Source organism: Danio rerio, chromosome 12 (assembly GCF_049306965.1).
Source record: "Danio rerio strain Tuebingen ecotype United States chromosome 12, GRCz12tu, whole genome shotgun sequence".
NCBI classification, from domain to species: Eukaryota; Metazoa; Chordata; class Actinopteri; order Cypriniformes; family Danionidae; genus Danio; species Danio rerio.
The window spans coordinates 26,289,003-26,315,414 of NC_133187.1; the positions used below are offsets into that span (position 1 = coordinate 26,289,003).

At 36.0% G+C, this 26,412-nt stretch overlaps 1 protein-coding gene across 47 annotated transcripts in view; it reads left to right on the top strand.

Moving 5' to 3' along the window:
* nrxn1a (neurexin 1a) overlaps positions 1–26,412 on the top strand; it is a 296,707-nt gene that overhangs the window by 170,510 nt on the left and 99,785 nt on the right. For 38 of the 47 annotated variants that reach the window (NM_001080021.2, XM_073917755.1, XM_073917778.1 and 35 more), the window contains 4 exon segments: positions 5,389–5,415; positions 19,185–19,307; positions 24,189–24,570; positions 24,655–24,845. In NM_001080021.2, the coding sequence (NP_001073490.1) occupies positions 5,389–5,415; positions 19,185–19,307; positions 24,189–24,570; positions 24,655–24,845 (723 nt within the window). 47 annotated transcript variants of the gene reach the window in all.

A 26,412-nucleotide genomic window follows, 5' to 3' on the forward strand; every position in this document is an offset into this window, starting at 1 on the left:
GAAGGCATTATGCCGAAACGTTTGTGTTTTTTAAATCACTCGAAGAATGTAAAAAAAAAATAAAAATGGTACAAAGCAAATACTTGGTGAGTGCGAATCATTACCTTTTTGAATAATAGCATTGACAAGATTGACCACCAAAGAAGTTTCTTTAAAAACCAAAAGCGCGCAGGGCAAACTTCAGTAAATTTAATAGATGGTATAGATATATGGTAATATAAATTATTTAATTTGGTGGTATAGGTAGGTTTAAGGGTGGGTTAAGGTTTAAGGGATGGTCAACAGTGTATTTACAAATGTAGGTACAAAAGTTAGTTACAGATGTAATTACATACATGTATTTAATCAAGCATAAGTACACAGTAAATACATGTATTAACACAAGTACATTGCAACAAACTATTAGTTTCTATATAAGTACATATTAGTTAAGGCCACTTAATATAAAGTGGGACCGAAATTTTATTTTATACTACAAAAAGGTTGTTTGTGACAAGTGGGGTGACACGTAATGTGTCTCATCAGCAATCAGTTTTCACAAAATATTGATTTGACTTTAAATATTTGCAATTTATTGATTTATGAAGTAACGTGCATTTGTAAATTAACATAAATGTTGCATTTATCCATTCATCCTAAACTATGATTAAGTGTTTATGAGAGCATGTGTTAATGTTAGTGTAACTATCAAAAACACTATACATTTATATATATATATATATATATATATATATATATATATATATATATATATATATATATATATATATATATTTGCATAATTATAGTTGTTGTTCATACAGTATTTACAGCTTTCTTCTTAATACACTGTAAAACTCAAAAAGATAAGGAAACCGATTGCAACAACCCATTTAGGTTTAACAACTAATCCTAATTAGCATTGTGAACTTAATCCATTTGAGTAAACAAACCAGTTTGAGCACAGTAAAACCCGATAATGAAGAGAACTCAAACCAACTGAGTACTGTAAAACCCAATAAGTTGAGGCAACTCACACTGTTTGAGGAAACCGATTGCTACAAACCATTTGAGTAAAAAAAAACTAATCTATATGAGTACTTTGACTTACTCCATTTAAGTTGAAGTAATGAAGTATTTAATTAACTCATTATTTCAAAGCTCTTTTCAAATGAGTAGAATTAACTTTCATTAAATTTTGAGTTAACTACGGTCATTTCATTTGATAAAGCTGACTGTTGGGTTTTACAGTGTAGTACAGACTTCAACATAAACATCTGTAAATCCCAACGTAGAGTACAGACTAATTAATGTCTCTATACTGTATGTTAGTGTCGTCCAAACCCAATTACACTTAATTTCAAACCAGGGAACTAGAAATCTCCTACTCACTCAATTTAAGTTTGCCTTAATACAATACACTTTTGAGTTCACTTAACTCATTTTTTTAATGATTTTAAAATAATCGAAATCTGAAACACTGGACTGTAGATGTTCTGACTATTATAATTTTCATATTTCAATGTGTACTGATGGAGATACAATATTATCTGCACTGTAAAAAATACTGGGTTCCACACAATCCTGTCATTTCCTCTCAGCGTAAGTTGATTAAGTTAACGTAATGGTTTTTACATTGAACAAAAAAACTATTAAGTTGTCCCTTAAAAAACCATAAGAACTGATTTGTTTTATCTCATTTTACATAAGTAACTTGAACAAGCAGCAAAAAATATATTTTGAGTGTGTTATTTGTTAAACATATAGGAGCTACTGTTAATCTTGGCCAGTACACGCTTGAAAAAGTTATTTTACATCTCAATGTTTCTAAAATAAAATCTATAGAAATAATAATAATAATAATAATAATAATAATAATAATAATAATAATACATTTCTACTTATTTTTTCAACCACAATTATTTATTTAATATTTGAGTGAAATAAACTCATTTATTTAAACTTCACTGTTCGTTTTTACAGTGCACAGTAAGCATTAATAATTTAAATATGAGATTGGCGTATTTCTGATAAATCTTTTAGAGCTCGCTCTTGTATGCCACATCAACTGTAGGTAAATTGAAGCTTTCCCACCTCGAACACACGCTCTCACAAACAGCAATAATTCCTTCTGTCCCAGAGGTATACTGCACTCCCTGTTAGGGTGGACACACGATGCTCTCTGGCTGTTAGCGGCCACAATTTTCACTGTGGTTGACGACACGCGACGGGGCTGCAGCCTCATGGGAAAAAGATAGAGCTGGATTTGTGTAATGTTCTGAATTCCTCTTGGCCCTCCACTCCATCATAGCACACACTGAAGCATGGGACAGCCCAGGCTGTGCAGGAGAAATATCGATTCTCCATTCCAGAAGTATGCTTTGCAAAAGATAGTAATGGGAAAGGGGGGCCTTCTCACAGGATTCGAGCAAGGTTTTATATTATACAGCACCAGCCAGAACAAAAAGCCGTTGTATTGCGCTGCTCGGTTGGGAGTCTCAGCGGTACTGTACTTTTTATTGGTTTAAAGATAAAGTTAACCTTGAGGTTTTTTTATTTGTTTTTAAAGCTAAGATTTAGGTTTTAGCTTAAAGGCAAATTCATTTTTGGGACATAGGGTTTTGAAAAAGCTGCTACAGGCTTAACATACTGAATGCTAATCAGTGATACCCGGGCTCAACAATAAGCATTATACAGTAGGTGATAGACCTGTTTTACATTGTGATTCGGTACGTCAAATTTTATGTGTGAAAATGTAACCATTTGGTTTTATTTCATGCAGTCCACGTAGTTGTTGTACTTTTTGCTGAGATATCATTAAAGTAATGCAGTCTAGATATCTAAGATGAACAAGGTTTTGATTAAAAATGTGTCTGGAAAGCTAGTAAGCGTAAAAACTCCATTGCAAATTTTAGATAGTAGATTTAACTCCCCTAGTGTTACAATTAACACTCCCTCTGAGTTTATATGGGAACCACTAAAAAAATCTTAAATTAACAGTTTTGAAAAAGTTAATATTATCAATGTCAAATATTAACACCAGAAAGGATGATCTGAACTTCAGTATATGTTAACAATCTTAAATCAATTGTTCAGCACTGCATGGGTGTTCACTTGAAATTATAAATGAAATCTGTGTTGAGTAAATCAAAATATTTTCAGTGGTACAATGGTTTATATACCCAAAATGTTGTCTAAAATAAGAATCATTTAATGACATATTGAACAAGTCTATTTAGGCATGACATTGAAGCCCCAAAATACTAATTGTAATTTTATTTTATTACGCCTTGTAACCAATTTAACAAGTAATATAACTTAGTATGGTCACTAATTATTTAAAGCATTTTAATAAAAACAAGTCTGGATCACTATGTTGTTTAATTTTTACATTAGTTTGTATTATTTAACCCATATGTTGACATTAAAGTTATTTGAAACATTAAAATAACACTAACATTAAACATTATAATAGTATTTTGTAGACGCGAAACACAAATGATTTGTAATCTTAAGGCTTTATACTTTGCTATTTGTCAGTAAGCAGTTTATACTGATTTCAAAAAGTATACGATGTAAAATGGTTATTTACAATTTAATGTATTTTAACAGTAACAAGTCTGAATCAGTAGGTCGTTTTTACATTAATTTGTTAGAATGATTGAAGATGAGACATTATATCAGCCATGTTTACATTTAAGTTATTTAAAACATTAAAATAGACATTAAAGTAGTATTTTGTAGGTGCGAAATACAAATTATTAGTAATTTTAAGGCTTTACACTTTGCCCTTTGTCAGTAAGCTGTTTGTTCTGATTTTAAAAAATAAAATGTATAATGATCACTTATGATTGAATGTATTTTAACATTAACAAGTCTGAATCAGTTTGTCGTTTTTACATTAGTTTGTAAGAATGACTGACGATGGAACATTATTTCACGCATATGTTAACATTTAAAGTTATTTGAAACATTAAAATAAAAAAACTATAATTAAAATAGACATTTAAATAGTATTTTGTAGACACAAAATACAAATTATTTGTAATTTTAGGGCTTTACGCTTTGCCATTTGTCAGTAAGCAGTTTTTACTGATTTTAAAAATAATACAGTGCAAATAGGTTATTTTTAATTTAATGTATTTTACCAGTAAAATGTCTGAATAATTATGTCGTTTTTACATTAAGACTGATTGACGATGGGACATTATTAATAAGTTATTTACCATAAAACACATTAAAAAAAAACTCTCATTTTTGGTACATATATTTGACACTTTACAAATATTAAAAAAATAAACAGAATACTAATGATGGGTTAATGCATTTTTAACACACAAAAATAGATTTCAAGCATATATAAACATGAAAATCTTTCTTTTGTGGCAGCCTCTCTTTTTTTTGTTGTTTGCAGGCCAAGTAAATCTACTTCGGAAAACTAATCTTTATTGCTGAGCCCTGAATATAATTTATTTAAAAGCAGTATTAGCAGCATTAATAATGATCATGTCAGTATACTGCCTGTGGGGAAATTACAGAGAGGTATTTTCTTTTCTTTTTTTTTATTCTCAAGGCAAACACACAAATACTGGCTTTCCTTCTGAAAGCTTCACTGTGAGAGCCCACCATCCAACGTGTTATTCCAATGTTTATTCATGAGCTTGGGGTTCTTCTCACATGCAAGCAGGAAAAAAGTGAACCTCACGTCAAGGGCTGTGGTTTTTTTTGGAGTGTTTTTATCTACGGGAGCATTCTGAATTCAGCTCTTCTCCCAGGAGGCTAAGGCTTACTGTGGACATGCTCTGGTGCTCTGCTGCGACACGTCCATAAACACAAGTTTTCACTCTCTTCCTTTCTCTCCATCTTATCTTGGGCCTTTTTTCCAAATCCTTCAAATTTAATTCCTCTGTTTTCACTCATTAAGTGGGGATGGTTTTTAAAAAGGATGTGCATACGAGAGCACCAGCAGCGCCACTGGCGAGGACAGCCTGTTTCTCTGGCAAGATTCTCTCTCTTTTCTGCTTCCTGTGCCGCTTTCCTAGCTAACCCAGAGAGCAAATTAATCAATTACCTCTGAATATTCAGTAGTCCCGAGACTCGTATGGAACTGGGTATAATCACATTTCAATACATGCCAAATTTCCCTAATTCTAAATATATTATGGCACGGCGCAGGCATGAATATTCATTAGCGCAAGCAGCGAGACTGTATCCACTCCACCTGGGCTTCATTATCGGCACGCAGGAGGTAGAAAAGAAAGAGCGCGTATCTGGTCAGCGAAACAGCACCTCTCCGCTCCGCTCGGTTTGCGTGTTCGTCCCCAGTCTGTGGGCGATGTGTTGTAATGGATGTCTGCAGTCATAACCTTGAAGGCTGAATTTACATCTTGTCTGTTCTCCCCCATCTAGACTGTATCAGGATAAACTGTACTACCAGTAAGTGACTCTTCCCCTCTCTTTACCTCTATGAACCAAAGCGCCTTCTATATGTGTACTGTTCATTTGTATGTATGCGTGTGAGCGTGTATGCTTTCTGAAGTGTAAAACATTGCGGTTACCAGGCCTCTGTGTTGTGGCCAGCAGGGCTTTGAGTGGTGTTTTCAAAGTGCGAGCGAGCTGTCAGGTATGGCTAGTTTTTGCCTGTGGGCTGCAGGAGCCTTCGGGCTCGCTGGCAGCCATTTTCTAGGAATGTGAGAAATGGAGCTGACTGGAATGAGAGGAGAGGCGATTAAGTTTCTCACTCACAGATCACACTCCAGCTCACGCTGTTTCCAATAAACCCCGCAAAGATCATTTCCTCAGAGAGCCTCTCCTTAAATCCCTCCTCAGCCCCGAGCTTGATGGCTGATGACTGCCTGTTGTTTTCCTTTTCTCCTCGTTTTGGTCACTTTCTGCAGACCATCAGGAAGTGTTGCTATTATTTATTGGGAAGAGGAAAATGTAGTCATTTTTTGTAAATGTTAATTCGTTTACTTACTCTTGTTGTTGTTACATGCCAATATAAATGTTTTATTTCTTTCTTGGAACAAAAAATCTCAAGCTTCACTAGGTATTTTGCATTTATTGACCCCTTTTAGTGGGAGAAATCACTTGGAATAACAAATAGAAAAAAAAAAACAAGTCAAATTGTTTGCTTTACAAACAAGTTTGTTCATGACTATACATAAAAATGCAAATAATACCATTACAAAATACCAATTTGCAACATCAAGCAGCAAAACAAGCTATTTTTTACAGCTAAAAATAAACTAAAGTGAATGAGACCAAGATTTTGGGCTGTGTCTGCTCATACGTGAAGAATATAGTTAATAGAGCATAGTTTTACAATTCTTTTGCCCCAAATTAGGAAAGAGAGATCAGCATAAAAGTAGTCCATAGTGTGTGTGCTATATTCCTACACTTCCATAGTAATAGTATGTTTAAATTAAATGGTTTGCTGACAATCTTCCTGTCCAGTGAGTGATTCACTGACAATCTTCCTGTCCAGTGAGCTGTTAATTGGAGAACTGCTATGAACGGATCATTGAATCAACTGTGATTCATGAAATACTCAGATTAATGAACTGCTGTATGTCAGCCGGTGAAAAAAAGATACTGTTTTAAAAGCCAATTGTGCAGTGATTTGATTTTTTATGTTCAACGTAATGAACTGGTCATGGTATTTCTTTCTTTTTGGAGCTTAACGGATGACATTTAATACTAACCTTCATCAATAATGACATTAAAACTGAGCAAGTTTTATTTTAGACACAATGTTGTCTGTTTTAAAATAATCACTAAAAATAATCGGAACAATTTTGCGTCTCAAAAAAAAAAAACAGATATATTCCTTAACGATTTAGTTTTTATTGAATTATCTGTCAATGATTCATTGATCCATTCATAATGACAGTCACCTTTGTTTCCAAATGAATTCGCATTTTGGATGTATTGCTTGAATAAATGATTCAGTGAATCTCTATTTTATAAAAAAAATTCCAAAATATATTGAGATATAATTTTTTTAAATGTGGCACACAAATGCTGTGTTCATATTGTATCTACCGACAATAACCAAAATTATGGCAAAAATATGGCAGTTTTAGTATTATTATGTATGAATTTAACCTAGTGCACTTATATTATTAAAGTATCTTTTAGCTGTATCTTTATTATATTTACTTATGTATATTTCTGTTATGCAAATTCACTTGTGGTGCATCCAAAGCAACCATACTCTTCTTTAACATCATTAGTAACTACAATAAGTAGCTAATTAGTGTAATATTAATCTAATGCACAACAAAATCTTTTGCTATGTAGAAAGTATTTCCGGGTGGCTGTAAGGCTATAATACTGTTTGCATAATTAAACTATGTATCTGGCTAATACAATGATCACAGTCTTGACCAATCCTGCGTCATTACAGTCCCTTGTGGGTCTCCATGTATAGTTTCTCCTGTTGGTGAGAAATAATAGGCACTTGACAAATCATACAGCTCTGGTTATCCCTGTATATCTACGACCAGCTGTTCCTCCATCTTTGCTGAGACTTCAGTGTTGTTATGGAAAGGCTGATGCTGATTGGTTGGTTCTTGTCAAATGACCTGCAGTGTGCTTGCGGCATTCTGGAAAGTTGAGATGTTTTCATCTTTCTGGTGCACAGACATGGAAAAAATGAGCCTGTCTGAGCGCAGAAGGCAACAGCAGCATCGCCTTTATTGGGAGCATCCTAGACTTATGTTTACATTTATTTGAGTGAACAAGACACACAACATGTACAGTAAATGACCCATAACATGGTCACAATGAACCATCATTAATATATGTATATTAATGATGTTTTTTTTTTTTTTTTGGCTTTGTTTTTTCAGCCTAATGATGGCTTGCTTGTCTAATAGTGACAAATCTTTGGATCTCACTTTAATAGTTGACTTACAGATTTTTAAATGCAAATAGCACACTTGAAATGATCACTGGACCCTTTACCTTGGATAATGAGGAAATAACACACACCTGGACATGAAACAGCTCAGAAGCCAATTGTCCAATTACTTTTGGACCCTTAACAAGTGGGAGGCACATATGCAAATATGCAAACCTTATTTGGATGCCCTCAAATTAAAGCTGACAGTCTGTATATAGTCTTTCAATTTTTTTTTTTTTACTGAACTAGTTGATTTGGAATGAGGCGAGGAGTAGGGGTACTGTAGATAAAGACATTTCTGCAGTGTGCTTGAAATATTCCTTTAACAGGAAGTGTTTCATGTTTAAGAAAGTAGCGGAAGAAGATGAAAATGTGATGAAACAGTAAGGTGTTCTCCATCTCTGCAGGCTTTGGAGATCTTTTTATTTTTTTTAATTTGAGAGCTCCAACCTTTCCTGGCATTGATTCTCCAAAAGCCTCAGGGTAATTAATGGCAGTCTCTAAAGTCTGTTTCAAAGGAGTCTTTGTTTGTTTTTGTGTTTGCTTGTTTTCCGGTACGTATCTCTTTGAGTGATTCATCATAGATTGTTATGTCCCCAAACTGCCATTCCTCATTTGTATTCAAAGAGCCAAGGTAATGATCAACTTCCTCATCATCAAACTAATATGCTTCCAAATTTGGCCTTCAGAACTTTGCGTTCTACTGTTGCGTAGTAACAACTGTGAATTTGTTAATTCACAGTTTCTCGTCCAATCAAACGCATCCAGAGATTTCAAGGATTCAGTGGTCTTACTAAGTGTATTTCTGTCTTAGCAGGCTTTTGCAAGCGTAATATTGTTGTTATTTCGGTGCTACCCTGAGCTCAGTATGTTGGCTAATTTGACAATGACGCAGTCATCTGTGCTAACCTGAATGCCCAAGATAACAAAGCACCTGAGCTTCCTCGTGGGGGCTTTGCCACATCCTTTCGTCTACTCCTGCGTAATGGGAGCACAACACACTCTCAGACACAGTACTCCTGTAAACAGGCCAGTGACAAATTAGGCTGCGTGTTGCAAGACTTTCACCACCTGAGACAAATTTTAGGTTTTGTAAAATATTTCTTTTGTTTTTCTTTTCCTTGTAGGGCAAATTCTGCAGTCTTGAAGCTCTTATAGCTCGTATAAGGATATTAGGCCAGACTGCCCAGTCAATGATGTATGTCATTGTAAAATCTGTCGATGTCACGCAGTCTGTCTTGGCTTTTCTCGCTTGACTCATATCATGCTGTCTGACAATATGCATTTGTTAGCTACAAAGCATTTACATGCACTTTAGAAGATTTGAAGTCTGCAAATTGCAGTTTAAGCAATTTTAAAAGTCATGTGAACATTTTAGTCTGACTGAAAGTTTTCTGGGATTTTTTTGTCAAGTCAGACTAACCCTAATGCAACTATAGATAGGCCTGTCACAATAATTTATCAACTTATCGCACAACACATGGACATGACCTCAATCATTTTTGGTGATGCAATATATATCACCCATACATAAAAACCCATTATAGCAACATTTTAGCCGACAACATCTCTATTACTATTGGAGGTGTCAGTGTCAGTATGGTTAAAAAAACACTATATAAAAATGATTATAGTATATTTTCATGTAGATGCCTGACAACTAAAAATAGATCTGGTAGCAGATATCGCAGCCTCTGTTACTTTTTTCCTTGCACTATTAAAAATATTAAGGTAATAACAATAAGGTAATAATAATATTTATTATTATTATTTCCTGGCCTAGTTATTAAATTGTTAAAATAATTGTAATTAAATTAAACATTCTTAAGAATAAAATATTAGGTGCATCCCAAATTGCTTACTTATGCACTATTATTCGCCATTTTGTTGTATAAATAGTGTAAGTAGTGCATTCACACTGAAAACTCTTACTTTCACACCTTAAATACTCGGATGATGCACTTATTCTACCGTTTAAATGAAGTGTGAAATGTTGGACAGTTCAAGTGTCTTCTAGTGGAAGGGGTGGAGCTTTCGGGCACTGATGTTGGATTACTTTATTTATTTTAGCAGTGGTCTCCTACGAGAGAGAGTGATTACACTTGTAATATTAGGTTTTTACTGTCAATTTTGATCAGTTTAATGTATCCTTGCTGCATAAAAGTATTGATTTTGTTTTAGAAAATGATGCCGACGCAGTATTTTATTCACATTAAACAGTCTGCAGTTGGCCTCAGCATACTTCTCTTGTTCTGAATGACAGAGGTGACTCCCGGTGGGTATTTACTTCTTCAAATATTTGATTACACATTGTGTCATGTATGCATAGACAGATAAAGACTGTAGCTCGGCCATGCAGTAACCTGCTGTAGCTCAATTATAACTCTGAATGTAAATGTACTTATTGCCAGACTGGGGTGAGATTCACAAAGGATGGGTTCTTGAATAAGAACACACTGAGCACAACTGAAATAAAGAGAAAATGTTTCTGTTGGGGCATTAACTACCATTAATGCACCAATGTACAAACTAAATACACTTGTTTTTGAAATGCACATTGTTCATTCATGCTGCCTATTAAAATAATGACATTGTTGCCTTTTAGGTAGATTACATATAAAAACAAGCTTATTTGTAGGGACATTTATAAAGTACTATAGATTTACATGTGGTTAGACACTTGCGAGTGTGATTTATTTGATTTAAATTTGACCAAAATCTAACAGCAGTTGTTTTTAATGTCCGTCACATAACTGTTTCATCAACCTGCAGCTTGTAGTTTATTGTAGCCTTGAATACATTTGGCTCAAATCTGACGTTATAAAAAATGAAGCGTTATGCTAAGGCTATTTAAGATGGTATTGACTACAACCAGACAGCAAACGCGAGACTAAAACACTCCTCTCTGCCCCTTAGATTCATAAAACATTAGCATTTAATGTTTCTTGAGTGAAGAAAAGGCTTTACTTGTTTAAACATTCAGTTCTTCAATTATCCCTGCATTGCAAACAAGCCTAGATGATCCAAACTGTGTGTGGCACTTTCATTCAAAATGGAAGCATGGCGTAACTGTGCAGTGTTACTGACAAATTTATGAGCCAATAGGGATGCAAGATTACGAGCTCTGTTTAATACTTTTCATTGATTAAATAAACCCTTAGACAGACGAAAGGACTGATCATCGCGATTAATACCTGAAAAAAAGGTCTCCACCAACGAGAGATGATATTTCAAATGCAAGAGCATATTATTGCGCATTCCCATGTTAGTCCCCTAACAGAAGATCTCAAGAACAAACTCCAACCTGATTATTTAATAACACCTTGCACTTGATCTCCACAGAAACGTGCTTACAGATGACAAGTGGAAGACATTTTGATGCATTCAGAACACCCTTTCCCAGAATCAAGAGATTCATGTGAATTCAAAAGGACCTCATTTCTCTGAAACAACCTCCTCTATAAATATGCAGCAGCGTTGCCATTTACTGAAGGGGCCGTGTTCATAAATATGCAGTGGCGATGCTCCTGTTTCATTTGTGATGCAGATAGAACGGCGGACAGGGTGAAAACCGATGCGAGCCACACTCAGTGTGTGCATTGTTTGTTTGTCTGTATTTACTGATCTTTACAAGGTGTGTTTGACTGTATAAATCTCGCATACTGTGACGGTGTCCTTTGAGAGTAGCATTAAAAGGCCATTTATTTATTCGCGTCCTACAATCTCGACACTAACCTGGCCTAATTTCTGACCAGATGGCTGCATCATTGCATCCCAGCCTCAGTATCCCAGTTTGCCGCAGTGATGTTTAGATGACTTTGTTTGAACCACTGGGCATCAGACCGAAACCTTTTATCCCTCTTGATTGGCTCTTTAGCTGATTTGTTGCTTCCTGATAAAGTCCCAGTTTTGTCTCCAAAAGCGAGCCATCAGGAGTCCCTGGGGTTCGAGAGGATACACTGTCCTCTCATTTGTGTATCAAATATGTGTTTTTACCCCAATGGGACTGCGTTCCTGTGACGCAAAGTGAAGTTACTAGAACATCCTCACCTGGATCTATTCCTTTGAGGGAAACGGTTGAGGAGGGAACAGTTGAAATGGGTCCAAGCCATCAAGAGCTCACCTCCACCAAGCGCACAGGCTTGCTGATTGCATCGGCTGTTTTGGCATTGAAGGAGCAAAACATCTCTAGCTTGTCGATGTGCGAAACACAAAGTTGCCGGGAGCTGTCAGGATCCTCCACATCTCCCTCACAGTTGGGCATCTACCCACACAGTAAGGAGTCTTGGGAGATAATTATACACAACTACATATGAACAGAGAGGAAGTTGGGGAAAGGTGTAAATGGTCCCATGAAAACCGCAGGAAGCAATTCCGCATCGATGGTGAAGAAGGAAACTCGGCATATTTCTGACGCGTGGTTTGTCACCTGCCGATACAGTTGGGTAAGAGGTCTCATAAACAAATCAGAAATGGAAAAGTTTCGCACAGTAGTCCCCTGCCGAGAGTTTACCTTTTAACACAACATGCAAAAAAAGAGTCTGACTCTGCGGTGCACTGCTTGTTTACATTCTGTTATTTCAATTTACAAGTCACCCAGGAAGAGAATTGAGAATGATTTTTTTCAGGACTATTATAAACTGTGTCACTCTTTCTTTTTCTTTTAGTTTATTGCTTTTTTCCATGGAGGAACTGAAAGAGAAACAATATATGTTTGGTAGTGTAAATAGAAGTATTTGAACACAGGGTGGCCAATAATTTATTTTATTTTATCTAAAAAGTAATCTTTAAAATGTTCTGATAAATTATAACTTTTCTAAAGGGTTTCTACTTCAAATAAATATTGATACTAACAAATATTGAGATTGTTATTTTTTATCATAACTTATGGATTGCCAAAAACACTGCATTGTTATTTATTTACATTTATGATGACTGATATAGTGTGTTGTAGCTCAGTTTAAACCATAGCCTGGTAAAGCAAAGGATGTAGTATCTGTGACTTCGCCCATAGGTTTCTGAAGAGCGCTAATGAAGCTACAAGTAGGCATGGCCAACCGTCACCATTTTGTTTGCGCGTCATCGCACTGACCAAGGGTTACCTAAAAAGGGCAAAGAGGTGGAGCACGACTGGAACTACAGATACCCAATAGAATTTTGCTTAGATGGGCTTTTCTTTGCGAGAAACGCTTAATGCTTCATTATCTGCGGTTCGCTTGTGATCTGACCACATGTGCTTGCTTGTACACTATATCAATAAAAGTTTAGTCTTTTAAAAACACTGTTGTAATACATTGAGCCACTATGCTTTGTTCTTTTGGTGTTTTTCTACTGGAAGACAATTACTTCCAAATCCTTCAAATATAGTATTTTAGTAAATGCAAGGCTATTTATGAAATCCAGGCATAACTGTATGACAACGTTTCCGATGACTGTTTATAGCCTACAGCTAATCAATCTGTCAGATTCTGGAGTGCATTCAAGTTCTAAAGAAAATTATAAGTGATAAATTATCTTAAATAAAACAAATACATTTCTAGATATGGTATATAAGTATATCATGTCACTCACCTGGCAAATGGAGGCCACTTGAATGGTTTGTGAGCACAATTAAGTGCACACAGCATACCATATTATCTGATAATTGTAGGAAATAATTCTAAAAGGCAATTCAATTTGTAAAGCCACATAAAACAAAACAAAAATGCGATGTATATGCCGAGTTCAGCAACTAATCAGCGGAATCAGCTGAGGTGAAGTGATGGCGACCAGCGAGACCTAGCTGTCACTCAAGTGGCCACACCCTTAATTATGCAAACTTAATATAACTCAATATAAATGAAATGGATGAAGGGTAATATGAAGGGTAATATTAACTATATACAATAAAATCGTTTTTGTACCAGGCTGTAAACACTTTTTTCTGCTGTAAAGTTGGCCATTTTAACAGTGGGGTCAATACATATGCTCTATTATTGAACCAGGTCTAGCGGAATTTCAATGAATTGCAGTTCCAGTTACCTCCGTATTATCTTCACGAAGGACAATGGGATTTTGCCGCTTGGTTTAAACCCAGAAGCTAGATGGCAGTGTTGTTATCTCTGAATGTCAACTGTGACAAGAAACAGGGCTAGCATTAGCATTAGCAAAACCAGTTCTCAGTTTTTACAACCAAGGCGAATTAATTACATAGCTCCTGTATATTGAACGTTACAGGCACTGATAAATGCGAATAAAGATCCCACAGCAATTTTTAGCTGTTTACACATAATAAGATGCAAAAGAGATGTTGTCTTTGGGGTTTTAATGCTAATTGAACCAGAGTATGCTTGCTTTTATGGTAGTTTACCTCCTCATTCAGTTATGTTGTGTTTTATTTCTGCTATTTTCTCTAAAATGCTCATTATTATGCTTCTGTGAATTCAGTCACATTCCTCCAATTCTTAATAATAGAAATAAAATAGTGCCATTTTCTGTTCTGTAAATTTAGGCTTCAGAAACAGGCCGTGGACGGTGGCCATTTTGTGTTTTCCAGCACACAGTGGGCGTTCTTAGACTTAAGTCAGTTCAACCTTCACAAAAATGAGCTTTTGTGCTGATATCTGTCTCGCTGCATCTTTTTTTCACACGAGCGTTGTTGCGCACAAGGACACGGCTTCTAATTGTCTGAATCGGTGACAAAAAGACAGAATCAGGGACTCAGAGATGTTTTATTTAAGCTCCCGTAGCGAAACAGAAGCAGGGGCTTTACATGTTTGAACAGCCTGCTATTGTGCAGTTTCATCTCTCTGTTTTTGTATCCTCATTAATTATCTGTGTCAGCCATAGCTACTCCTGTCATCGGTGCGTGCGCGTTTGTGTTTATGAGCGTTGTTCTTCTTCTGACACGGAGAACAAGCCGTTGCCAATTAGGGACTCGGCCTCCCCCAGGGTGACAGTGCATTCAACGAAGAGAGTGCTGTCACATCAGCTCATGGGTTGTTAATACGGTCTGAGTGTCAGCAGGATGAAAGACGTATATTTAAAATCTAGTGGGGTCACTATACGCTGTTGGCTAAATCAGGCTATAGGTTGAGAGCAGCATTTTGCCTGGTTAGAGGTTTGCACTTCGGGGATCCATATTTTCACCTTGGGTCTCTGACATTTACAGTTGCGCCATCGAAACGGTTCGGCTGTTCAGATTTTGATGACCTTTAAATTATTTTCTATAAAAACTGCTTCATGCGACAGAATGAAATGTGAGCCGTATTGGTTTAAGGTTGTGGTTTTACGTTGTGGTTATTTATCATACTGTGGTATAAAAGTTAATGTTTTAACCTGCAGTGCTCCGTTAATAAACAGAAAGACAGCCATTTTTTCTCCTGGTTGAGTTATAATTTCACCCACAGAAGCTCTTTTGTTATCAGGAACTGTAAATTGTAATAAATGAAACCTCTCACACACATGGCTGGCCGCATATAGGATTGTAGGACACAGTCAATACTAGTGTCAGAAATCATCTAAAGAAAGGTCAATATTTGCCTTCTGAAATTAATCAGGGGCTTTTTTTTACCTTTACTTTTATCTTCTTAGTTTCTTTTAAACACTAAGTATAAAATGTATCTACATCAAGGGCTTACAATTAGCATAGGTGGAGGGGACGTGTCCCCACCAATATCCACCAATTACTGAAATGTCCCAACCAATAATTTAATCGACTTCAAAATAAAATAATGCTCCTTCAACCCTTAGTAACCTGCACGTGCACAAAGTCAAGTTCACTACGAGTTCACGTTAATACTATTTACCAAGACATTCGCTTTGGATTTTGGCCTCCATGATTATGAGAAACAGTTATCTGGATAAAACAGTTAAATTGCACACCTTTATAAAATTCTCTTCATTTAAACCTCTTCAAAGCTCGACTGCAGTAAAATTATTAAATTGACTTTTGCAGCATGGGGCGTGATTGTTATTTGTATTATTAAGTGTTTATTTTATCTTTTTTAAGTTCTTTATTCGTGTTTTTAAAAGCACGAAACAGAATTTTTGCTGTTCAATGCATGTGCTCTAGGAATGTATGTCCCCACCAATGTCGAGCTAATCTACATCCTTGATTTACAGTATAGCAAAAGTGTGTGTGTGTATACAGGATATATACAGTATAAATGTTAAATATTTATAGTATATTAGTCTTGCATATCTGACTCCACATCCTTGTTGTAAATATGCCATCAAAAAGTCTGCAGAATGCCTTTAGCATTGCTGATTATTAATAAGTCCCAGCAGAGCTGAATTACTGTCCTCAATAGCAAGATGGTCCTGTCTCAAAATGGCTGCCTGTACTTGTTTCACATGGGGTATCGTTCTCAGCTGGATGAGCTAGATATAAATGTATCTCATTTCTCCTGGCCGAGACAAATGTGTGTGTGTGTGCGCATCTGGTCTGTGTTCTCCTGCTAGCCCTGTCCTGTCAGAGAGCTCTAGCCAGCCCCTGCCCGCCTCTGTCTTACTTAACTCTGCCCTCTCTCTCCACCCTGGGAGATGAGAATCAAAGTGACCGGACACACGCAACCATCTGCCCCAGTTTCATGGCAACGAGCTGCCCTCCCAGACAGAGGGAGAGGCTTTTTTGTCTTTGCTGCTTGCGAGTTTGTCTGAACACAGCTTCCTAATAAAGCCATACCAGCCCTGGACCTTCAGCTGTCCAATCACACACTGTCACCTTTTCACTTGTATCCTGGTCAGAGGCCTAAAAAAAGCACTTGTCAAGTCTTGCACATCACCTGTGGTTTAAATTGCCCCATTATGCTTTTTCAAACATTGCCGTCCATGCAGTGGGAAATGGTGTTTGTGAATGTAAAATGTCTGAAAAGTCTTAAAGATCAAAGTCTGTGATAAATAATGTACTTTTTGTACTTGTTAATTTCATCAACAAAAATTTGGCCGAAAATGTGTGCTTTGCCTATAGCTACACCACAGTGACAGATTGTATACATCTATTTCTGAGTGTGTATTGTCTATCTGTTGAGATTTATATTTATATTCAAAATGAAACTATGACATGCATCACTTTGTTCAACCCAGGCTTATTCGGAAAACGTACTGCTATATATATTTCTGAAGAGCGCCAAATATGTCCCAGGAGCTACTTTTTCGCAGTTTTTGTTTTCATTAATCCACCAGAGGGCACTGTGTATGCATTTTGAGATCTCAAATTTCTTTTGCGAGTGCCATTTGCACCTGCTGTTCTCGCATAAATCCACCATCGACTGACTGACCAACCGATCGGCTGACCCATTCTCCTCTTTCCCTAAACTCAACCCAAAGTCTTTTCAAAAGCACCGATTGACCTGCCCAATCACTTCCTTTAACCTAATGGACAGTTTTAAAAAGCAATCTAGAAAAAGTAAGCCCTTGTCTAATTTTGACCACGTTTTCAGATTTAACCACATTCTCACCCTGGTATTTACTTGTTTATTTTATTTTTTGGCTTCTGTTTATGCCTTACCTGCTCTCTGGAACCATGCTTTGCTGACGTTAGGGTCAACTTCTTTCTGCGTCTCAAGTCCGCTGACACACATGGCGAGCTTATTGAACAAACTGGTAACAGTGGGAAAGCCGTCCACACTGAGTCAAGCGATCAGCTGGTAAGCGTGAAAAGGAATGGAATCATACTGCCCAGTAGCTTTCGCTTTAAAGACAAAATGCAGCCATACGTACTTCTGGCTACATAACTCATAATCTCCAGAAACATATATAGGGCTGTTTTTTTAAGAACGAGCCTGTGTTGACTTTGTTTGTGTTGAGAGAATTTGAGTGTCAATGTACAGTACAGCCTAAATCAAACTTCACTCAAAAATATATGAAGCACTTGAATGCATGTTTAAGTAGACATAATGTGTACATTACTACATGCTCAAACACACACACACACAAAAACGTACACACAATATGTGGAATGCAGAGTGGTAAATCTTAACACATACAACACATAATGAACCACCAATTTACCAGTAGGGATGTCAAGAGGTATTGTTTGTAAGGCTTGAATTGATCAGCTGCGTAGTTCTTCTTGCATTTCATCACCTGAAATGGTCTTCAATTCATATAGTAAAACTAGCAATAGTTACAGACTACAGTGTTTGTGATCATTACAGGATGGAAGCCTTTAGTCATACATAGTAATGGACATTTTCCTCAATTTCAAAATCAGTCGCAACAGATTGACCAATTTGTGTGGAGCATTGGATTTTGGAATGGAGGGGTTCTTTTGAAACTCTTCGGAAATTGTCATATTGTCAAATATTTTGGTAAAATTTCTATATTTTTTGGTCTTAAATGCATGGTAAACTTGTGACCTTCAAAATAAACCAGGAACACTTTCTGTTTTGTCATAGGGCCTGTTTAATGGTTCTGCCACTTTGCGTTTCCTCTCAGATTCCTTCAGAGGGCACCATCGATGAAAGCGTGCGTGCTGCTGCTTTTCTTTCCGTCAGAGCTGGCTCATGGCCGGCTGATCTGGATTCATAGTAATTGAGAGTGGGGAGGGATAGAAAATCGATTGGGAGCCTGGCAGTTCTTTAATGGCAACTCCTTTTACCTGTTATCAAGTGAGATAGGCTGCAGGGGCCCCTGACAATGACACGCTGCCCTCTTAGCAGCAGTCTGACTGATTAGAAGAGACAACGACGTGTCAAAGAGAGCCCGATCGGCTGAAATCACAAAGCCTGCAGGCTCCTCTTCACACGCTCTGATCATCTAGTGGAAGCTCGATTGGAGCCTGGAGGTCCGGGGGTCCCGTTGAACTCGCCGCACGTGCGTACGGGATAAGGGGGAGGCTCTACAGGCGAGAAATTGCTTTCTCGAATAGAGTTTACAGTCTGTAGGTTTTTGAATGTGCTTCCTAAACCACTCAGGAATTGTAAAGACGTGAGACGCATATGCAGCTGACTGAAATACGCAGGTTGCTTCCCTAAAGAAGAGAATTTGTTGAAAACAGTTGCATGGCTCCCTCTAGCGGCGGAAGGTGGATAAATCTATTCACTCTCTAACAAATAGGGTTTTTTATGCTTTAGGTGAGATTGAATTCAGAACAGGATGGAGTTTAGCAAGTAGCAAGGATGTTTATAGATTTAAGTGTGTGAATGTGATGTGTGACTGTCATTTTTCTTCGCTGTTTCTCTTTTCTTTCTCTACATGGATATCAGTCATATTTCTGCACCCCCTTTTTTTAGTTGATCCCTTTTCACAACTCCTCTGTCTCTCTCGCTCTCACTTTCTCTGCACTCTGTTAACCGCTGTGTGGGACATGTTATAGGTAAAGGTCCAGAGACCATATTTTCGGGCCAGAACTTGAATGACAACGAATGGCACACAGTTCGTGTCGTCAGAAGAGGCAAAAGTCTAAAGCTGATGGTGGACGACTTGCAGCCCTCTGAAGGTACAGCATTATTTCAAGCAATATACCTCATACACCAAAATGTGAATTTTAAGACACATGGCATCACTGTATATGATTTTATATATTACTACTATTTTTTTAACTATTACGTAATTTTAACATAACAAAACTTAAGAATCAAGTTTGCACTAAATAACTTTTAACTTGCCATTTGAAAATATATCTATTTTTGAATGATATGTAAATGTGTTTGTGGTTTTTCTCAAAAGGTTGTCATTTTAAGATTTGTTTTGTAAAAAAATGCAGTAAAAACTGTTTAGTTTTTATTGCTTAAAGTAAATCATTCTTAGGCAAAACCCATTTTCATCATTATCCTAGCAGGCACAGGACACCAACATGTTGTCAGATAGACGTTGTACCCCAACATTGTGGGACGATGCATTCTGTTTGGAAATAAAAATCAGGTTGACATCAGAACCTAATGTCAGGTCAACATCAATGCCCAATGTCGGACAGATGTTGCATTTTGGTTACTTTCCAACGCAACCTAAAAACAATAAAACATCAACGTCTAATGATGTCTAATGACGTCTATCAAGTGTTGGATTTTGGTTGCCATACTTGACAAATAAATGTCAGTATTTGACATCAATATGTATTTGTTTAAGATGTTGGCTTGACGTTGATGTTGGCTTGACGCACTTTCCAACACAACCTAAAATCAACAAAATATCATTGACATTTCACGTCGTTATTGGACGTCAAATTTAATATTAACGTAATTTCACATCATTATTGGACATCAAAAATAAATACAAATGTCATTTCACAACCTTATTGAAAGTCAAAATAAATACCAACATCATTTCATGTAATTATTGTATATCAAAATAAATATGCAGTAAGCGTCATTCCACAACCTTATTGAACGTCAAAATAACATTGTCCTTAGATGCTGACGACCTAAATATAACCTAATATTAATGTCTGTCAATGTGTGTCTGCTGGATTCCTTCAGCAGTCATCTTAGTTTCCTGATTTGGTGGTCATGAAAGATTTATTACTTTTGTCAATGTTGAAAACATAATAGTTTTGTGGAAACAGGGTTACTTTTTTCTGGATTATTTTTGTAACAGTTGAAAAACATTTTGTCTATAACAAATATTTCACAACCATGAAAAGGTCTTAACTTTAAATTCTGATGAACTGCAGCATTAGTTTCTTTAAAAAATACCTATAATAAGTATATTATGCAAAAGACTCAAAATTTTATTAGTTTTTCATAAATATAATTATAAAATAGTTCCTGTGTACAGATAAATAAAAGTAAAAAAAACAATTACAAATGATTTCAAAATATAAATTCAAAGGTAACTAATATACAAATACAAGTGAGCAAAAGAACACTTTAAACTCCAATATAAGAAAAAAAATCACCAGTAGTTGTAATATTAATCAGAGGGACATGCATAATTAGAATCATAATTATAACCTTTAAGTAATGATCATCATTTGTACACTTTGCTAATGGTCATGTGAAAAGACCATTCAGTGACTTTCCACTAGCGTTCCCTTAGTGCTCTTCAAGGGCACGAAAACACCTTTTTGCAATTTGCCCACTGAAAGTAGTGTCACATGAAAAAGGCAGGGCTTTCCCACAACGCAGTACAATCATCTTTAGTTTTTTTTTGCTTAACTTACTGGTGTGTATTGGACACTTTGAAATACACTTGGTATTTTATTTAATGCTGATGCATTCGGAGGCCAGACCGCTGAGGGAATACATTATACTCACATAACCTTACTGATTTTAGAGTGAACGAACTTCCTCTTGGGAAGCTTTAAAAGAGGTTTTTAAAATATTTAAGGGCTTCTGTCTCTCCCAACGGATCGCAGAAAGATGAAGTTAACCTTTTTTCCCCTTCAAATTCCTTAAAATACTTCAAATGTTCGTCCAACTGTTGATGCTTTCGTGTTTCCTAGTTTTCAGCGTTTATTAAAAATCTTGCTGCAGTAAATTTGACATCACTGCGGTCCTGTTTAAAATAGAATATTATATGTGAACGTTAGCAATGGCTTCTTTCAATATGCTGCTTAATGAAGCTTTGAAACCTTTCTTTTATTTTTAATAAGTGCTTCGAAGTGCATAGCAAACTACCAAAGACATGTAATTTTAAATCTTGGATCAGTTTTATGAGTTTGTAGACGTTTAGACATTTGTAAAGTAATACTAGTTTGTAGTAATAAATTTGCAGCAAAAACTGCTGTTCTTCTGTTTAATTCTGGTTTCTAGTATAAAAATTGAATAATTGTTAAATTGAGAAGCATATTTTCAGAATTAACAAATCAAAATTAAAGAGCCCCTATTATACATTAAAAAGGTAAAATAACAGCTAATATGCATGCCACGTCAAAAAACACTTTCATTGTCCTATAATATGCATTTGTTTTTACCTAATTATCCCAGCAACTCCCATATGAATCATTTAGCCATTCATTTGTTCCCAAACCCCATCTTAGCACGATGCTAATTTGCGTGGATTGGACCGATGACAGTCTGTGCCAGCACGAGATGGAGTGAAATGTCCACTACGGCTTATCAACAATATTGAAGTAGTCTGAGTGCGTAGTCTGCCATCACCCTCCCGTTTTGTTATTTATCATGGTACTAATGCACACAACAAAAGCTGAACTAGTCTGAAGCTTGACTGCTGCAAGTGTGTTGGAGCAGCCGATGGTGGCCAAAGCAACGACAAAAGGCAGTGGAACGCAAGCTATCAGACACATTTAAATCTGTTAACAAAGCAGCACAAAACACAATTAAATATATCATTTGCAAGCTAGAGAAAACTAGAAGGCAACCATTTTAATCACACTTACTTACACTTGTGAAATGGAGGAAGAAACTGGTCCATGAACTGTGTATTGTAAAGTTCCTATCAAGGTCTGACAAAGTCCCACACATCAATAGTCTTTTCTGATCCTTCCTTTAACAAATAGCTGACGAATCCCCCGCTGTAAGCATGTAGATTCCAGAAGCACTCGTCAAATAATAAAGCTCAACTACCCACTCTTCACAGTTTCATCTTTGGGTAGAGAAAATAACACTAACATTTCCCTCACACCAGTAATATCCAGCTGAGCACAGTGTCTACATGACTTCAGGCTTCAATGACTTTGACTGGGATCAGCTACAGTGTTTGTGGCGGGAACAGGGGTTTCAATTTTTCCAGGTTTGCACACGCAACTATTGGGCCGGGCTTATGTTTTGTATCGCATCACGCCGAAACGGCTAAAGATTCGTTATCAAGTCGATTCATTTAAAGCACTATGCATCAACTCTTTAATAGATGAATCAATAGTTTTAAACACTGCGCACTTTCAGATTTAAGGCTTAGCTGAATATTTCTCCTAACTTAGAGCTGTGTTAAGGCTGATTTATACTTCTGCGTCAAACGCCGACATATGCTACGGTGCTGACGCATAGCCCTTTGCCGTGGCCATTGGCGTCGCTGACGTGCACCTCTCAAAAAATGTAACTACACGTCGGTTCCTGCCTCAAAATATGCGAGTTTGAGCCACTTGCACATGCCGGAAGTGTTCAGAAAAAACTCGACACAGAGGAACATTTACTCCTCACTGCCAACTAGCATTTCGGAAGTGTTAATGCAGACCAACAGAGACAGCGCTCAGAAGTATAAATGCACAGCTACGCGCGTTGCATGCGCCGTGGATTACGCCGGTCACTTGACGCAAGTATAAAAAGTAGAAGAGTATATAAAGTATATAAAAAGTGTATAAATTTGAAGTATAAACCAGGCTTTACACACTACATGGAAGGCCATTTTCAAAAACCCTCAATAGAGGCTCTTTAAGTGTATTTTTCCTTAAAACAAGGAAAAGAAATCACCAATAGTGTAAGAAAAATATTATTATTTTAAACCAAAAACAAAACATTGAAAAACCTACTTAATTTTGATTTATTATTTCTGAAAACAAAACAGTATTCTAGGGCCAGAACCTACCATGGAACAAAATAAGCCATAAAAATTGATAGAAGAAAGGATATTATGCAGGCACTTTATATTTAATGATATTGGATGATTATCACATTTGACAGGTTATGCATTCAATAAAATGTTTACATTATTATAAAAGGTTTGAGATTTTGTAGCTTTTTTTCTCCATTTAACAATGCTGTTTTTCACTTTCTAAGTTTGTCTGGGTGTTTTACAAATATGTAACCAATGAAAAGTGTTAAAAAGAGTTTGACTAAATCTCATGACCTCATTGGACCCTCAGACTACCAATAAATCAAACAATTTCGATCATCTAAGCTTGTTAGCAATCCGAGGGTAAAAAATAAAGAACTAAATATTTACGTTACACAATTTCTTTACTGAAGAAATACCATATCTGTAGCCTAAATGTTAATATTTCATGATTTTGATGAGCAGAAAAAGTGTTTAGTCTTGCATTTATTGTTTAGTCATAGCCTATACTGTTTTAATTAACCTTAGCATAGCATCTTTTATTAAGATTTTGACCAAATGTATTCATAGGCTGGAAAATCTGAGGACCCACGTTGCTATAGTAAAGTTTTCAACCTCCAATAAAAAATAAATAAAGCATATTCTAACACCAAACACAAACATACCTCAGAAAGTTGCTAGTCAAAAAACATCACCTCCATTTCAGCTTGATTTAGCTCAAATTTTGATTATTCAATCACAGATGCAAGTCCCTAACCACATGCAAAGCCATACTACACGGTGGTAAATGATTTGAAACAGTACATTGTTTCTCATTTGATTAGTGAGATCCCTGTGTTGTCTTATGTTGACATTTAGGACAAGGTCTCTGTTTTGACGCCTCCCCTTTCCTGCATTAAATCTGTTTTCGATTATTCATTCTGGTAAGGTCAAATCACTGGGGACCACACGCAGCTGGAGTTCCACAATGTGGAAACGGGCATCGTTACCGAGAAGCGCTACATGCCCGCTGTGCCCTCCAACTTCATCGGACACCTGCAGGGTTTGTCCTTCAATGGCATGTCCTACATTGACTTGTGCAAGAACGGCGATATCGACTACTGCGAACTGAACGCCATGATCGGCTACAGGAGCATCGTGGCAGACCCAGTGACCTTCAAGTCTCGCTCCAGCTATGTGACTTTGCCCACCCTGCAGGCCTACTATTCGATGCACCTCTTCTTCCAGTTTAAGACTACTTCTCCAGATGGGCTCATCCTGTACAACCGAGGAGATGGCAATGACTTTATAGTGGTAGAGCTGGTTAAAGGGTGAGCTGCTTTTGCTTTTTTTGCTTGTAGAATATGTGTTGATTGTGGTATTTGCTAATTGTTTTTGTCGCTGTTCGTTTGCAGATATCTCCATTACGTGTCAGATCTGGGAAATGGAGCTCATCTCATCAAAGGCAATTCCAACACACCGCTAAATGACAATCACTGGCACAACGTGATGATCTCGCGAGATACAAACAACCTCCATACTGTCAAAATAGACACCAAAATCACCACACAGACTACCATGGGAGCCAAGAACCTGGATCTGAAAGGTAAATGTGGTTTTATTTTTTATCATTAGTAATTGTAATTGATTGTTTTAGTTGAAACTAGCCGCACAGATTTTATTTAATTTTATGTGAATGAAGTTTATGTGAATTTCATTAATAACATGGTTTAAAAATGTGAAATAATTACATGTGAGGTAAAAATATATATTTAAATCATTGGTTTAATGGTAATTTAAAGTGTAATTTATTTGATTTTATGATTTATAATATAAATATAAATATATAATTTATTTAATTTTATTTGAATGATGTTTACTGTTGAAATTTTAGTTTAGTTTAAACTTTATTGTCTGTTCTGTTTGGCACAGAAAGGAAATTTGTCTTTAACACTGGATTTAAGACAACATTTGCATACATACAACAATCACACAATAACAACACTCATCAGGACAACAACATGAGTTAAAGATTTAAAAACTATATTAGCCCCATATATATTACTGCACATCATTCTTGACAACCACCCCATTCACTTTAAACAGTGATCCGATTTAAGACAACAACTGCAATTGGGATAAATGACTTTTTATAAGCATTTCTTCAGGCTTTAGGAATTCTAAACCTGCGTCCTGATGGTAACATTTCAAAAGCTGAGTGGAGGAGATGTGTGATATCTTTAAAATTTCACAATTGCTTTTTTTTTTCATAAAGGAGTCAAAAAAAAATCTACAACGAATGTTGTTTGAGACCAGCTATCTTATTCGCCTGATTGATAATTTGCAATAATTTCTTCTTCTGTTTAAGTGTTGTGTTACCAAACCAAGAAACCATATTATAAGTGAGAACACTCACTGTCAATGGTCTATATGCCATGTTTAAAGTCTGTGTACTAACATTAAAACTTCTCAACCTGTGGAGGAGACTGAGGCGCTGACTTGCCTTCTTATAAACAGCCTCTACATTACCATTAAACTTCAATTCGTCAATAATTGTGCATAAATAACTAAATATTTAGCATATTTTCAATTAATATAAAAAAAAAATAAGAAAATTATATTATATTATATTATATTATATTATATTATATTATATTATATTATATTATATTATATTATATTATATTATATTATATGTACAAAATGCTTTAAAGGTCTGGGGTCATATAAAACTGAAAAAAATTGAGAGTTTTTTATGTTTTTAAAAAGTCCTCTTATGCCTACCAAGGCTGAATTTAATTAATACATGGTTTAAATAAGTAAAAAAGTAATTAATTTAAAGGTATTTAAAAATGTAATTTATTACTACTGTAGTGTTTGGAAGTTATTATGTGTTTTGTTTTTCAAATGATATTATTTTTCAAAAGAAATACACATATCATTGCTTGATTAATACGATCAGAAGAAAAATTGTAAGATGATTATTTTTTTTACTGCCAATTTAATGTATATTTGATCAATAAAATAATACCAATTTAAAAAAAATAATAGCTATCCTGAACAAAAACTTGAATTTGTGCAAGATGTTGTGCATGATGTTGTAAACTGTAATAAACAAACGCACCACCAGGGGTCAGTGGTGCACCTTTCTTCCTGTATTTACATAACATGCC